Raw genomic sequence first — 15858 nt, 5'->3', positions numbered from 1 at the left:
TATGATTTACTTAATGATTATGGTGATTTGCTTAGCGACTGCTGCAAAAAATGTCGTAAAATCGGGTGTGGTCACATGATGCCTCGCTTAATGACCGCACTGCTTAACGACAATTTTTTCAGTCCCTATTGTGGTTGTTAAATGAGAACTACCTGTATACCATACTGCTTTTCATTTTCGGTTGTCTTGATAAAGCAATAATGTCTTTAAAGCATATTTACGATAAATAATATTTGTTTTCTGATTTGTTTTCTTTGGCATAGCTGACTGCATGCTTAGAATGCCCAAATCAGAAACAAAACAACAAAAAATGAGGACCAATCTTAAATATTAACTTGGCATGATTCAAAAGCATATAATAAATGCTTTGTTTTAATCAAGACTCCAAGAGACTGAGAATTAAATTTCATAGCAACTACAGCCTTAGCCCATAGAGGTTAGCTATTATGTTTTTTAGCTATTCTGTTTTGAGTGGAAAATGTGTATATGTTTAAGACTTCAAAATCTGCAGAAGATATCCTGAAATTGGGGGGGGGGGGGGAAGAGGTTTTGGACTTATAGCCTGATCTTTCTTCTGCATACTTCAATAAGGTTCTGAGAATTTGCTAATAGAGAATCACAAAAGCACAGTGTTTATCAATGTTTCTTAAAGTGTGATCCAAGAACCTCTGGGGGTCCCCCAAGATCCCCTCTGACATCTGAAAAATCAAAATGATTTGCCAGGTTTTGAAGATATTTGCAAACATTTGAAACAATGTCACCCTTGTTATCATTATTTTTTATTTCTTTAAAAAATGTAGGGTTTTTTCATGAAAAATTATTTATGTTAATATCTAATGGGTTTAATATGGTTATTTTTACATGATTCAATAAATATTTTATGAATCCATTATTTTTAAAAGTGGGAAGGGGTCCTGAGAGCAAAAAGTTTAAGAAACACTGGTCTATATTTTATTTATTTATTTTATTTATTTATCGTATTTATATAGCCGCCCATCTCATGCAAAGTGACTCTGGGAGGAGTACAACAATTAAATTAATATTAACATTAAGGAACAGTTATTCATACCCATGCACATATACATTGTATTTATCTATAACTGTATCTGTGTGCTTCCTTTTATGTACATGCAGTTGTATGAAATCACATATATAAAGGGACAAAACAGCTATGCTAACTCACACACATATTAAAAGTGATATAGTGTAATCCAGCCCGGGCTGAATCTTATGACTCTGCTGTTACCCAACAGTCAGTAGAATATGGACTGGTGGAAAGCAGAGAATTTCTACTGCCGTAATAAGGAAAGGTCCCCTCAGGATTTAACCAGCCTTCTCTTCAGGTTCTTCACTTCTGAGATAATCCCCCATGTGGGAAGGACAGCGACTGGAAAAGCAGGTCCCTTTGCTGCCACTACCCCTTGGTTTCTCACTCCCACCCAGCCCTCTGGGGGAACCAAGGGAGGATTGAAGGGGAAATCCTCATCTTACCCTGGGTCTGGCTAACTACAGAAAGGGAAAACAGACAAAACCTCTTGGAGAGACTGTAGCTCAGCCAAGGTGAGGCAGGTGCTAGAAGGCAAGTGGTCAACTCCAGGATGTAAACAAAAATCAACTTTATTAAAGGAGAGGGAGAGGGAGAGGGAGAGGGAGAGGGAGAGAGGGAGAGGGAGAGAGGGTTCTACACACCTAACATAGTGAAAAAGAGATAAAATGCAAAAAAGAGATAAAATGGGGGGAAATGATAATGCAATTCTCAAGCAACTCTTCCAAACTTGCCTGAGGTTGCCCCACCTCCAGGACTCCAGCCAACTCTCTCACCAAAAGACCCCAAAACTCTTCCTGCCCAAAACCTGACAGAACCTCTATTGGCTCTCAACTACACATACATGAACTGGTTTTAATACCAAACTTCCATCCTCTGGAACCAAAGTAAGGTATGTATAGATTAAAAAGCTGAGTTTTGGATAGGCAAAAGGGAATCCCTGTCTATCACATCCAATACAGACAGCAGTGATAGAAGGACCAGCCGATCCCCACTGTTTTGACAAATAAAGGATAAAAGCAGTGGTGTGCTGATAAATGTATAACTGGCCTCCACGCTGCTAACTGCCAAACAGCTGATCGGTGCGTTAGGCATTGCGGCTCAGCTCTATTCTCAAACAGCTCACAAAAGTCCTGAACATTTAGCAGTAGGCTCTTGTAAGCCAGGAGGAGCTGGTTCCTGCACACTACTGGGTATAAGACTCCTTTCAATGGTTGAAACTGCTAATCTGGGAAATCATTTCATGTTTGAGAATAATGATGCTACTGCTTGTAAAAATGCATTCGCTTTGAGTTCTAATCCTGGTAACACAGCTCAGAAACGATCTGACTTTTGTCAGAAAGTCTTGTAGTGCCAAATAAACAAAAAAGATGCAAAGTTCATGGGTGTCAGTGCACACCACTGACAATCCTGCCGTTCTTTCAGCATACAGTGCCAGGATGGGAATATTCTCCAACAGCAGCCATGTGATGTAAGTCCTTCAGAGCTCCGCATAAATAACTTTGCTTTCAACTCAAAAACAGCCATAGACAGATTTATTCTCAGGGATTTTTGTATATAATTGAAGGGTACAGTGCACGCTACTTTAAACAAAATGAACACGCTTAAACTGGCCAATTTGGTACAGAAGGAAAGACAGCTGCAGGTACTTCACCTGAAATATATTCCGGATAGGACTCTTGTGCTGGTTTCCTGAGGAAAATCTCTGCTTGCCCCTCCCAGCTGCCATTTGTCTAGCAAAAGACAGTTTGTAGTAAACAACATCTGTGGGTGCAAATTACAAGAGGGGGAGGATATGATTTCTGACAGGAATTGACACAGATCCATGATCTGGAAGTGTGCAGTGTGGTCTGGATCAGTACACTTCAGCTGCTTTTTCTTCAGAACAAAAATGGGTGGTTTAAGCAGGTGCCTTTTGAAACATGAGTAACCTAATTTGTAATTTGGCCCTAATGTTGTATTCCATGTATTTTGGAAGCAAAAGAATACAGGAAAGAATTTCCTATCTGTCTCTAGTTTATAAACCGTGCTTTTCAATTTCCTGCCACTAGAGGCAGATTATTTTTTTTTTTTTTTGCCTTGAAATATCTAATGAACAAGGAAAGGCAATTTGCCCCCTGCAGCTAACAGCAGGTTTGAGAGAGGCCAACGCATTTAAGTTTAGAGTCTCTTCTTTTTTATGGAGTCGTTAGTTCCTGTAATTACTAGGAAACTGCTACTGACAGATCTGAATGATACACATTATACATTTGTATAGCTTTACAAGAGTGTGCATGCACACACACACACATAGCAGCATGAAAGAAATAAAAAGAAATTGTGTATGTACATACACACACACACCCACACCCACCCACACACACACACACACATCTTCTGTGAAAAATGTCATTGTTCCATACACTGCAGGCTAATCCTACTTACAACTGGACCAGGTGGACCTTGGGGACCTTCACCTCCTTTCAGACCTGCTGAACCCTACCAAAGTCATAAGAAATTATTATTATTATTGAAGATAAATACCACAAAGCATTTCAACACAAATTTTAAAACTTTGTTCTATAAACATTAATTCTTTATGGGCTGAGAACAAAAAGAAAAAAAAATAGACGTAAAATAAACACATCTCTTTTAAGCCAATGCTTTTATTAATATTCAGCTTAATGAATGGTTCCATATTGCCTACCTCCTCACAATGACTTAACTACTAATTAAGCCTACAAATGTTAAGCAGATAATGTTTTATTGCAATGTTCAAGACAGGGATGACCAGTTTTGTGGGCCTGGAAATCTGGGTCTTCCTTGACCAATGCACTTAAGGGTCAGATACCACCAAATCAAATCACCATATCATCAATGTTCCTTCCCCTTTTGGTCCTTCTAACTTTACCTGAGCTCCTGGCAGACCTCTTTCTCCTGGGAAACCACGTAGTCCCGGAGGCCCATCTTTTCCAGAAATGCCTTGAGGACCAGGATCACCCTAGGAAAACAGAAAATAGTCTTTACCAAAATTTGGCCATTAAAGCCCAGTTTTCAAAACAAAAACAGGCAGTTCATCGATGAATCATCACATATACTGTATTATAATTGCAACTCTAATAAAGAGGGCTTACTTATAGGTAAGTTCTGAAAATTATGTCAATACTGAACAGAATGTGTGATATTTTTTAAACGTGCTCCTGAATCAGGAATGTGTCTTTTATAAGTAAACACCCCCTTTGTTAACTTGATCTCATTTTGGTTTTTATCACAAAGGTAGTTACATGGAAGCTGCTATGTCATACAAGTTCCAGTTTATATTAAAGCGTGGTGAATCTGTATTTTTAAATGCAGCACCTCAAAATCCAAAGCGTCAAGCTTCAACCTTGCACTTTTATACCTTCAGAGAAAATTATAGCATAATTAATTACATGGCAACGAAATGGTTATCTTGTCATTCCATTCAAAACCTTTGGTCTGTTAAAGTTCACAAGCTTGTTACTTTTGAACTTTGGAGCCTTTTACAATTTAGACCTTCCATCTTGTTCAATTAAGAGAGGATTGTATGTTATGGCAAGTGCTACTTCACTTGTGCCAAAATGTAATCCGATTTGTGTAGCAAGTCCCACAATGATCTTTGTGGTTCTCTACTGGAAGAAAAGAAAAACATGTCTAGGATCACAAAGTTGGAAAGGATTATAGAAGCTATTTACTTCAATTCGCTGTTCAGTGCAGAAATTGCAAGGCAAGAATGCAGCTGCAAATCCCAGACAGATGACTTGATGGCCAAGTACTAAATGTATTCCATGAACCACAGTATAAATTTTCATAAGTTTATGAAAAGTGAACATATACCTTAGCACCTTCTTTCCCTGCAGCACCAGGAAGACCCTGTTCACCTGGTGGCCCTGGAGGACCAGGGTGACCTCTTTCACCAATTGGACCAGTCTCCCCAGTAGGACCCTAAATTCAAAAACATGGCATTAATTATTCCATACCATAACACACTATTCCTCACTTTAAACTAAAAAGCATTGAGTTAACTCCCAAGTTGAAATAGCTGCTGAATTATTTGAGCATTAAAATCCCCAAATATAATTGTATTACAATAGGATACTACTTTCCCCCTCCTCCACAAGGGTAAGAAATGGCTTGATATTCAAAGGATCAACCAACAAAGAGGAGGAAAGGGAGAAATATGGAGTCAGCTTTCTCTGTACTTCCTCCTTATGCTTACTAGTTATTTATAGTTTAAAAGGCTCCTCTTCTCAAGGGCTGACGCTGCTGAACTGCAAAAAAGTGAAGGGGGATAGGTCTGCTTGCCTAGCTTAATCCTTACTCCCACTCCTTACCTATTCATCAGAAACCCCACTATCAAACCTGTGTCACTCTTCATGAAGCAGTGAGTAGTCTACTAGGTACATATGCCCTTCTATACACACAGCATGAGTATAGCTTGCTGGAACTGGCTAATAGAATATTGTTATTGGTTTAGCAAAATAGAAACTATGTGCAGATGGTGTTAGAGTATAATTCCCATCAACTCTGAACACTGGCTATGCATATTTGGGATCATTAGATGCCCATCCTGACTGCGAATATAAGGGAGTTAATGCACATGGATATACTGTTTAAATTGTCTTGGGGAAAGGACAGTGTAGCCTAAGTACTCATGTAGACACTTGGGCCAGAGATGGACTTCATCAGGCGCCATGACCTGATTAACTGCCCTCACTTAGGTTTCTCAAATATTGTGAGATAATTCAAATTTAACTCGTTGTTCATAGGTATGCATTAGAAAACTAAGAGCTAAGAACTACCTGTTCTAAAGCAAAGTTCAAAGGAAGTTGAACATAGTGCTTTGCCACATGAATTTTAATTACTGTTATTTAAACATAAACATTAAGCAGCCATCAGAAACATCAACACAGAATAATGATACAAGTTGTTGTTTTTCTTTAACAATGACACAAGTTTATGCTCAAACTCCTTGTAAACATGGGTATGTATAGTGGAATTCAGTTCATAGATCGTTTCTGGTGACAGCAGGCACCATACTTAAAGAGCACAAAAATAAAATAAAGTCTGACATGGAAAACAAACGTAGGGAATATTCAGGGATATTGGGCATATAACCGAGCTGAGATTTCATTTATCTTTACGAACACAAACACAGCATGATCATACTTTGCAAATTAAACAAAGCTTGATCGATAAAAGAGGCAAGGGAAACAAAGGCTGATTCAGATAAAATTTACACTCAGTAAGATTCCTGCTGTTTCACTTCAATGAAGTGTTGGGGAAAAAAACCCCAAGCCATACGATGTTTCACTGTTTCTCTTGTATTTAAACTGCTCCTGTCGTTAAAGTGGAGCAGAAAAAAAGTGGAAAACTCTGACTTCTAAAGCAGTCTTTTCCAACCTGGAGCCTTTCAAATGTACTGGAACAACAATTCTCAGAAATCTGGATTAGCCCAGCCATGACTATTCCAGGAGTTATAGCCCCAATACATTTGAAGGACACCGGATTGGGAAGGCTAATTTAAAAGATAAAATGGCCAGTATAACCATGTTTCTGGTTTAGTCATACCTTCTAATTCTTAACAATATCCTAAATTCAAAATGGAAATAATCTCCCAATCTTCATTTTTCAGAAGCTCAGTTTGTGGAGACTCCCCACCCATTCTGGAATACTTTCACTGACACTACTAGGCTTTCCATTGGTTTATTGATCTTATTAATTTCAAGCTCCACTGAAATTAGTTAACTGCTAAAAAAATGATTAAGTTGAACATTCTAATTTTATTCTGGCAGTGGACTATCATATTTGTTCACTGCTTACTATAAAGCAAAGCTGTACCCTTTGAACACAAAACTATTCTGGATAACAATGGCTAAGTCTCCGAATTTGATAAATCTGTTTCCAGTGTATCTAATCTGAGTTTGATTTGCAGAGATCAACTCTTTTTCCTCTTCGTGACTCCAAAATCCTCCCGCCTAAGTATTTTCCTTCTGGTGAAATCCAGTGACTTTACTTTCAGGCATTGTAGGAAAAACATCTTTGCTGCTGTTAATTCACACCAGAAAGGAATTAACAACTCACCTTTGATATATTTTATTTTAAATGTTTATTTAAGATGCTCGATTAGGGCTGTGCAAAGCTGTACAAAGAGTTATTTAACAAAGCATGTCAGTGTGGCTGCTTCAGAGGCTGTCATTGACTTTCTGCACATGTCTGTGCATGCAAAGCTGCTTTGTTTCACTGTGGTCACAGTGGATGCACAGTGGATATCACCATGCATGCACACATTCAGCTATTTGGGAACAGCTCTGAAGTACAAGTAGTACCGACTTACTGACAGTGATAGGGACCAGCAACTCCATCGCTAAGCACCGCAGTCATCAAGCATGATGTCATGTGACTGCGCCAATTTACAATATCAGTTCCAGCTGTGGTCATTAAGCAAATCACCATGGGTCGTTAAGCACAATATCACGTGAGTGCAACTTGCAACTTCGTGCTGGCTTCCCCACTGACTTTGCTTGTCAGAGGCCAGATGTGAAAGTTGCAAATGACGATCACATGACTGTGGGATGCTGCCACCATTGTAAATGTGTGTCTGTTACCAAGCATCTGAATCATGAACAATGACTGTGGGGACGCTGTGACGGCCACAACTTTGAGGACCAGTCGCAAGTCTTGTTTTTTTCAGTGTCATCGTAACTTTGGACAGTCGCTGAACGAGTGGTTGCTAAGCAAGGACAACCTGTACCTATTTCAGGCCTGCAAAACCTGGTTTTAATGCTTTAAGGAAAAGAAGCATTACACTGATGGCTAGTGTAGTATGATTGTTAAGGTATTGCACTGGCACTGGGGAGACCCAGATCTCAGTCTAATCTCATTCAAGGGGTTTCGTCCACTTACTCCCTCTCAGCCCAGCCTATTTTACAGGGTTTTTTTGTGGCAAAAACTAGAAGAAGGTAGCACTCTGTATGCCACCTTGGCCTGCTAAATGAAAAAGTGGGATATACATCAAACAAGGAAGGGTGCTTTGCTAAAGCTAAATTACAGGCCAGGCAAATTCACACAGTATTTTAGGGAGTCTGATGGTCACCATCTGTTAACAGATTATGAAGATCATAAGCTGTCCCTTGAATTGCACCTGGAAATGAATTGGTGACCAATACAGCTGCATAACACTGGAGTTTCGCATTTTCTTTTAGAGCTCGTTGTAATTCTAATTGCCATATTTTGGACAAACAGCAGCTTTCAAAGGATCTTTACATACAACTCTGTAGAAAACTATAGTAATGTAACCAAGTGGTGCCAAGGTCAGCATGCTCCAGAAATGTTCATAATTAGTGTACCAGATGAATCTGGAAAATCTGCTATGCTAAGGGGCAGCTCCAAACTGTATCTTACTCTTTCAAACCCCATCCAGCATCAGAGAAATAAGTTTACTCCTCACTGAGAATTTCTCTGCCTTACCTAGATTTAACTTCAGCTTATTAAACCCTCATTCACATCATCACCAGAGACATTTTCTCTGGGTTATGTGATAAGAATGCAAGAAATCCTCTAAAACAGATAGACAGACAGACAGACAGACAGATAATCTCATCAAACTTTTTGAGCCTTTGACTGAAAGTCCTTGGGCTTTTTCTCATGAAAACCTCAACCTTCGCTTGACATATGGCTTCAGTAAAACCAATACAGATAGTCCTCAACTTATGCGACAGTTCAAAGTTACAGTGGTGCTGAATGAATGGTGGTTACAACCAGTCCTTGGAGTTCCAGCCGTCCCAGCACCCCTGCAGTCACACAATTGCAATCTGGGTGCTTGGCAACCAGCTTATGCTTGTGACCGGTTGCAGCACCCCATGATTGCCATTTGTGACCTTCCCTGCTGGCTTCCCCAGAAAGTCAATGGGGAAGCCAGCAGGAAAGGTTGCAAGTTGCTGGGGTAAGTCTCCCCCATCTGTACACCCTCCCCCAGCCCCTATGCACTTATGCCAGCCACTTGCACACCCTCCCCTCCCTGAGCCTCCCTTGTACCCTTGTGCACCCTCCCCAAGCCTCACCGTGCCTCTCTCGTACCCTTGTGCACTCCCACACACCCTCCCTGAATCTTGCCATGTCTTCCTTACACCCTTGTGCATCTCTGCACACCCTCTCCAAGCCCCCTCGTGCACCCTCCCTGAGCCTCCCCCACCATGCACCCCCCAAGCATCCTCTCTGAGCTTTGCCAATGGCTGAAGTTAAACTAAAATCTGAGTCTCCCCAGTGCCAGTCCAGCACTTTAACAACCATACCACACTGGGTCTCATGTAATGCTTCTTCTCCTTGAAGCATTTAAATTAACACCCCCTTGCTCCCTCCCCCACCTAGCAGCAACCAACCCAAGCCTTGCTGCACTTGTGCTGCACTGCTCCAGCCACCTGCACACCCCTACATGCCCTCCCCCACTTGGCAGCAGCCACTTACCTGTCTGCCTGCTTGCGAGCTGCCTGGGACTTGCAACTTCCTGCTGGCTTCCCCACTTATTTTGGTTGTGGGAAGCCGGTAGGAAATTGAGAGGAGGTCCTCACCTAACAACCACTGCCATTCAGTTAATGATGGCAATTGGGACTGCAGGAATTGTCATCACTAAGTGATATGGTTGCACTTTATGAGTACATCGCTTAGCAATGGAAATTCCAGTCCCAATTGCTGTCGTAATTCAAGGACTACCTGTAGCAGCTTCATTTTGGAGATACTTTGTACAAATAGACTTGAGAATTCCATGGCTAAAGATAGATCTCTGTGGCAGTAGGACAAACAAGCAAATACTGATCACTCAGAAAAACATGTAGCCACTGGTCTAACATAAATGGCAAATTGGTACAATATTGTGAGAACTTTTATAGGATTATGTGACCATACTGTTAGGCTACATACTGGACTACCATGATGGAGCTTGTTGGTTAATGAATACGGCCAAGCCAATGTTCCCTCTAAAGCTTACAAAGGAAATGTAGCAGAAGAGTTAAGGAATGGACTAGGGCAGGGTTCTCCAAAGTGGTCAATATCAGCCCTTAAGGGTCAATGGGATTATCCATTATTGTTGCTATTATTACTCATAGTACTATTAGCTAAAGTAGTATTTATTAAATTATTTTCATATAATAAATGTTTGGGGATTGATGAACAATCTGAAATTTCATGAAGATGAGCTGAAGGGTTTGGGGTCCCTTGGCCTAGGTAGACCTAGGTTCAAGTTGGCATTCAACCATGAGCTCACTTGATGACTTCAGCCAATATTTTTTTCTCAACCTAATTTATCTTTGGAGGTTACCTGCAGGGAGACCTCAATGTACAACACCTTGAGCTCTATGAGAAAAAGTGGGTTACAAGTTCAATCAATCATCAAGTTTAGACAACATTGTACCTGAGGTCCAACAACACCACCAGGGCCAGGTGGGCCAGTTTTCCCTTGGAAACCCTACAAAATAAAACACACACCAGTTATGCATACTTATGAACATTTCAGATCAGTGTTAAAGAGATGACAGGAAAGAAAGCCATCTGAGGGTATTGGTATTTTCTGAGCATAAAGACGACTATTTCAATTATCGTTGTGCATCTTTAAATGTAAAATATTGAAGACTCTTTCAAAGAGCTATTATTTCCAATCATTCTGAGTGCAGTTCCTCCAGTGGTATGGTTCAAAGGAGCAGATAGTTTTCATAGACCAGATACTTTCTGAGAAAGTGATTACTGTAGATGCATAAAAGACAGTGCTTCGGTTCAGCTCAAATAAATGTGTTCAAAAGCAGTCTGGCCAGTACAGCTATACTGAATATATAAGTGTTTAAAAAGTACTGTAGTAAAGCAACAGTCATTTACTCCTCCCCAGGGGGCACTTGTGCACACAGCATAAATGTCTGTAAGAAGTAGCTTCTGTATGTATGCTTGTAAGGGGTGAGCCTGTTATACCAATAGAACAAGATCCAGTTTGTACAGGAGCTTCCATGTGTATAGGGCCTCTCTCTGTATGATGTATCGCTAGACAGTGGGGGAAGAAACCACTTATTTCATACACCATCTGTATAGCTCTGCTCTACTCTGTAAATGCCTGGATATTTATATGCTTAAATTCAGCCCACGAAAGGCAAGTGATTACCTAAAGCAGTGTTTCTTAAAATGTAGTCCAAGGACCCCTGGGGGTCCCCCAAGACCCCTCTCAGGGGTCCACAAAATCAAAATTATTTGCCAGATATTGACGTTATTTGCAAAAATGTAAAACAATGTCATTCTTCTTCTTCTTCTTCTTCTTCATAATAATAATAATAATAATAATAATAATTTTAAAAAAATAGGACTTTTTCATGATAAATATTTTATTTCTGTTAATATCTAATGGGTTTAATATTGTTATTTTTACATGATTCAATAAATATTCTACAAATGCATCAATTTTAATTTTTAATATGTTAAATATCGATAAGTATAACCCATACAAACAAAAGTTCTTTTGGGGTCCTCCATAATTTTTAAAAGTGAGAGCAAGAAGAAATACTGACTTAAAGGCATAGGATTAGCAACATAAAATCATTTTTCAGAACTCTATGAAACCTTTTCTATTATAAGCATTTTAAAACAACAGAATGAAAACCTAACTTCACCCCATCCAGTCTTATAAAGATGTGTTCAGATGTTCACAAAAATCCATCCATCCATCCATCCATCCATCCATGGAGACAAGGAGGAGGGGAAGGGAAAAAAGTGTAATGGAAAAAAGTGGATTTCTGAAAACCTGCCTATCCCTGCCTGAAATATTGACTGATTTTTTTTAAAAAAAGAAAGAGGTAAGTGTGAAAATGAAGGAAGAGAGGCCAGTATGTATTTCATGTTGCCTTTAATAAAGCAGACCAAGAACTCTGATAAATATTTTCTATATGAATAGAATGGGTTGCATGAAATTTCCTTTAAGAAAATTTCACACTTTGCATTAAAATATCCTCCCTATTGGAAGATATCCTTCCAATATCTCTCAGAACGCTTTGGATCTTTTAGCAATTTAGGAGTTTCCAAATTTGCCTTGAATGCTTGCTTCAGGCAAAATCTAGGAGGAGCTATAATCCTGCGATACTTGATGCACACACTACGGGAAGTGCCACAGAAAGATGGATGTTTTCTTGTAGCAGTGTGGTAAATCAACCATTTAAAGAAAGAGATCAACAATGCCAAAGAATGATAGATGATTTTTTTTAGAAAAGGGGGGAGCATGAAAAGGTTTCCTAAAGCATTTTCTTCTAACGACAAATCCACTTATACATGGATCTGCAAATAACTGAACTATTCAGCTCACATTATGAATCCCGTGAACCAGCAATTTGTCTGCATTTTCTTCTGTGTCTGCATAAAGCCTCTGTTTTAGCTAACCCATTTGGTTACATTTCGGGGCAGAAGAAGGAATTTGGCAGCAGGCAACAGGTGGACAAACCTCCGCTGAAAGATGCAAAGTGGCTGGGACAAGGTGCTATTTCCAGTGGAACAGCGTTAAGCACGATAACACATACCACACATTCCTAACTCTTACTGCATTAGCAGTGGAAAGTGAAAGGTGAGGAATACTACAGGGGAAAAAAGAAACAATAGGTAAAGAAGGAATATTAGGTATATTTTGCTGAATCTGTTAATTTTTTTCAGTGGGGATGACTGACGTTTCTTTCAGCTTCATGTCGTTCTACTGTGTCTGTGGCCAAACATCTAATTCTGTCTCAGAATGAAAGAATGTGTGATATGGAGACAAGTGAATTTTCCCTTGGTATTTCAAGGAGAGGGATCTGCAGCGGCAAAATAGTTTGAAACTGACCAGCAGTGTCTACCGCAAGCTGCAGTGTCAGAACGACAATACATGTACAATGGTGTTATTACACAAATAGCACCATTATGTATCTGCAGTCCTATATCTGATGCAAGTACGGAAGTCACAACATTTGTGTGGTGACATCTTCTGATGTCCTCTTTGGCTCCTCCTTACCTCCCGGATGCCTGTGAGACAGATATAAATGGGAACTCCTTGTATTTTTAACTCCTAATTTATAGGGTTACTGCATTTTTAGAGTCTTAAGAATGAAGCTGTGGAAGAGGTCTGACACAGCCTTTCACAATCTTATACTCTCCAGGTACATTCAGGCTGGAGATAGGAATAAACATTTCTTTGCAGACACAGGACCACATTTGACCTTTGAATGGGGTATTGGGGACCCACTACAAAACCTACATTTGATTTAATTTAATTCAGATTCAAATTAACTTAATACAGTTTGTATTATTATTTCCCTTTGTCACGTTTGTATTTTAATAGCAACTGAAGCTCTAGGGGCCACACTGTACTTTTGAGCTACAGAAGTCAGTTTCCTGAAACTGCTTTCCTGTGCACGACGGTAGTTGTTGTTCTGTATTCTTGAAGGAGAGTGAGTTTGAAGTTTTAAAATACTTTTTATGAACTTTGTTTTCAACATGTGAATTGTACTCTTCTGGTATGAATTATACATCCATTCATCCATTTAGCAATATACAAATATACATCCCTGATTTTCCATTGGCTACAGCAGTAATAATGATAACAAAATCAACATAATTAAAACAAGATTTATAACAAACAACATAATAGCATCAAAAATACATTTTGGTAGTTCATCAGGATCACTGAAACTGAAAGCAGTTTTTACTTGTTGTCAAAATGCCATGAAACATGTTCTGAATTTACAACACTTTGGTTTAACAGACTTTAATTCAGCAGACTTCAAATAATGGAGACATTTGGATTCTTCCCCCATTTAACAGACACACATTAAATGGCATGTGGGGTGGGCTAGATTATGATTTTTGTGGGCCCTAGGCACTTTTGCCTTCATGGGCTCCTCCCTTCCTCCATAAAAATAATAGTATTGAAAATTAAATTGGTTGGAGTCCAGCAGTGTCCAAATAGAATAAATAAATTAAATTAATATGTTCTTCATATTTTTACAGATAAATACAGAATAGTAAATAATATATGCATTATTTTGTAATAATAATCAGTTGTTGCCGATTAATTATGATGTCTGCTACATATCATCCAAGTTACTAAATTTTAATATTCACCGTATGCCTATAGATTACAAATAAGGCCATCATTTTGATGTTCAAATTTTGGGCATTTCTTGCCTGTTTTTAATTAAAAGGCATGAACATAATTAAATCAGGATGAATAATTTAAAAAAATTATTATTAAAAAAAATTAAAATATATTTGTCGGCCCTAGGCATAGCACCTATTGTGCCTAATGAAAAAGTCAGTCCTGAGGGATGGGAGAGGGGTTGTTTATTAAAGTTTTACTGCCAATGACATAATTTATGGCAATTATTTAATGACATAAATAATGTAAACTGACACAAATGACAAAGATTCAGATTTACTGGACACTTGGCTTTAACAAACACATCTTCCCCACAAATGGCCTGTTAGTTTAAGGTTTTATTTTATGTTCACTTCACTTTGACAGCATGAATAGGAAGAAACAATTGTAATTCAGTTATAACTTACCAAAGTCTATGAATGTAGCAATGAATTTTTGGGCAATTTTTACAAAATCCCCCAAAGTGGGGGTCCCTGAGACTCTTTCATGGGGTCCATGAAGTCAAATAAATAAACATTTTACCATTTCTCAGTTTTAATTTCTAATACAGTACATATCAGTAGATAAAACCCACATAAACCAACGCTCTTTGGGGGTTCTCAATCATTTTTAAGAATGTAAAGAGATCCTGAGACCAAAATGCTTGAGAACTGCTAGTCTGGAGTAACAGGAATTTTGCAGATGTTATTCATTTAGGAAGCTTTACATGAACAGAAGGTCTTGCCAAAGGTAAGCATGGGTCTCCAGAACTGGCATGGGATGCAAAGGCAAGTATATGGCATTGTTGAAGCCTCTAACAGGTTCTTCAGAACGAGAGGAAACAGTTCACTGAACATACCAAGGGATGTTCTGGATCAAACAGATGCTATCTGAAGCATAACCCTGATGTCCTATCCATCTTTAGGTGGACAGCCAAAAAAGATGCCTATTTAACAATGATACTCAAAAATAAACCTAATTGACCACATCATGGAACAAGAACATAATTAAGTCCTTTTTGTTATTACGTGAATCACATTTCCACCCAATAGAGTAAGCTAAACAGATGAACATATATAGCAGTATAAACAACATTCTTACAGTTTCTCCCCGTTGTCCTGGGTGCCCAGGCAAGCCATCCTTTCCAGGTGGTCCCTGCAGTGGGAAACAAAATAAATGAAATGTCACTTCCAAAAAACAGATACTCTTTAGTCAGTCACCTTAGTGACACATCTGTGTTTCAAGCTGGCTCTTCAAACTTACTATTCTCTTACTGAGACGGTGGTTATGCTTTGTTGATTGCCTGGGCATGATCTTGGTTGATTATTTGATATGCCCTAATGAGAAGCAAGAACTGGAAATCACTCCCCCATATCTTTGAAGAGTAACAGAGAAAAACAAGTTTTCTTGCAGCTTGACCTGGAAGAGATCAAAATGCTGGAAGGTTTGGGGGAATTTAGCTGATCTAGAATCAGCAAGAGTCTTCTGAGATTCCAAGAACCATTTTCTTAGGGCATCTAATGCCAGGATTTTGGCTGCCTGCTGTAGACAGCTATATTGTATTCCAATATATTGTACATATAATTTATATGTTTATATTTATTATATTCCAGTAGTAATGTATGGCATTGTATGGTAGAAATGGAAGCAGTAACAGACTTCATTTATTTGGGCTCCAAGATCACCG

At 39.0% G+C, this 15858-nt stretch overlaps 1 protein-coding gene across 1 annotated transcript in view; it reads right to left on the bottom strand.

Annotated features, from left to right (window-relative positions):
- The window catches only part of COL11A1 (collagen type XI alpha 1 chain), a 246369-nt gene that overhangs the window by 73340 nt on the left and 157171 nt on the right, over nucleotides 1-15858 (bottom strand). The window contains exons 37-41 of the mRNA XM_088153779.1: nucleotides 15273-15326; nucleotides 10452-10505; nucleotides 4880-4987; nucleotides 3936-4025; nucleotides 3470-3523 (exon numbers count right to left, since the gene is read on the bottom strand). Of these exons, the coding sequence (XP_088009905.1) occupies nucleotides 3470-3523; nucleotides 3936-4025; nucleotides 4880-4987; nucleotides 10452-10505; nucleotides 15273-15326 (360 nt within the window). The remainder of the gene's footprint in view (nucleotides 1-3469; nucleotides 3524-3935; nucleotides 4026-4879; nucleotides 4988-10451; nucleotides 10506-15272; nucleotides 15327-15858) is intronic.

Source organism: Python bivittatus, unplaced genomic scaffold (assembly GCF_059951505.1).
Source record: "Python bivittatus isolate LINGU-HERP-01145 unplaced genomic scaffold, Pbiv_v1 ctg000700_np1212, whole genome shotgun sequence".
Taxonomy (NCBI): Eukaryota; Metazoa; Chordata; class Lepidosauria; order Squamata; family Pythonidae; genus Python; species Python bivittatus.
The sequence above is the reverse complement of the archived record's forward strand: the minus strand, read 5'-3'. Positions and strand labels throughout refer to the sequence as shown.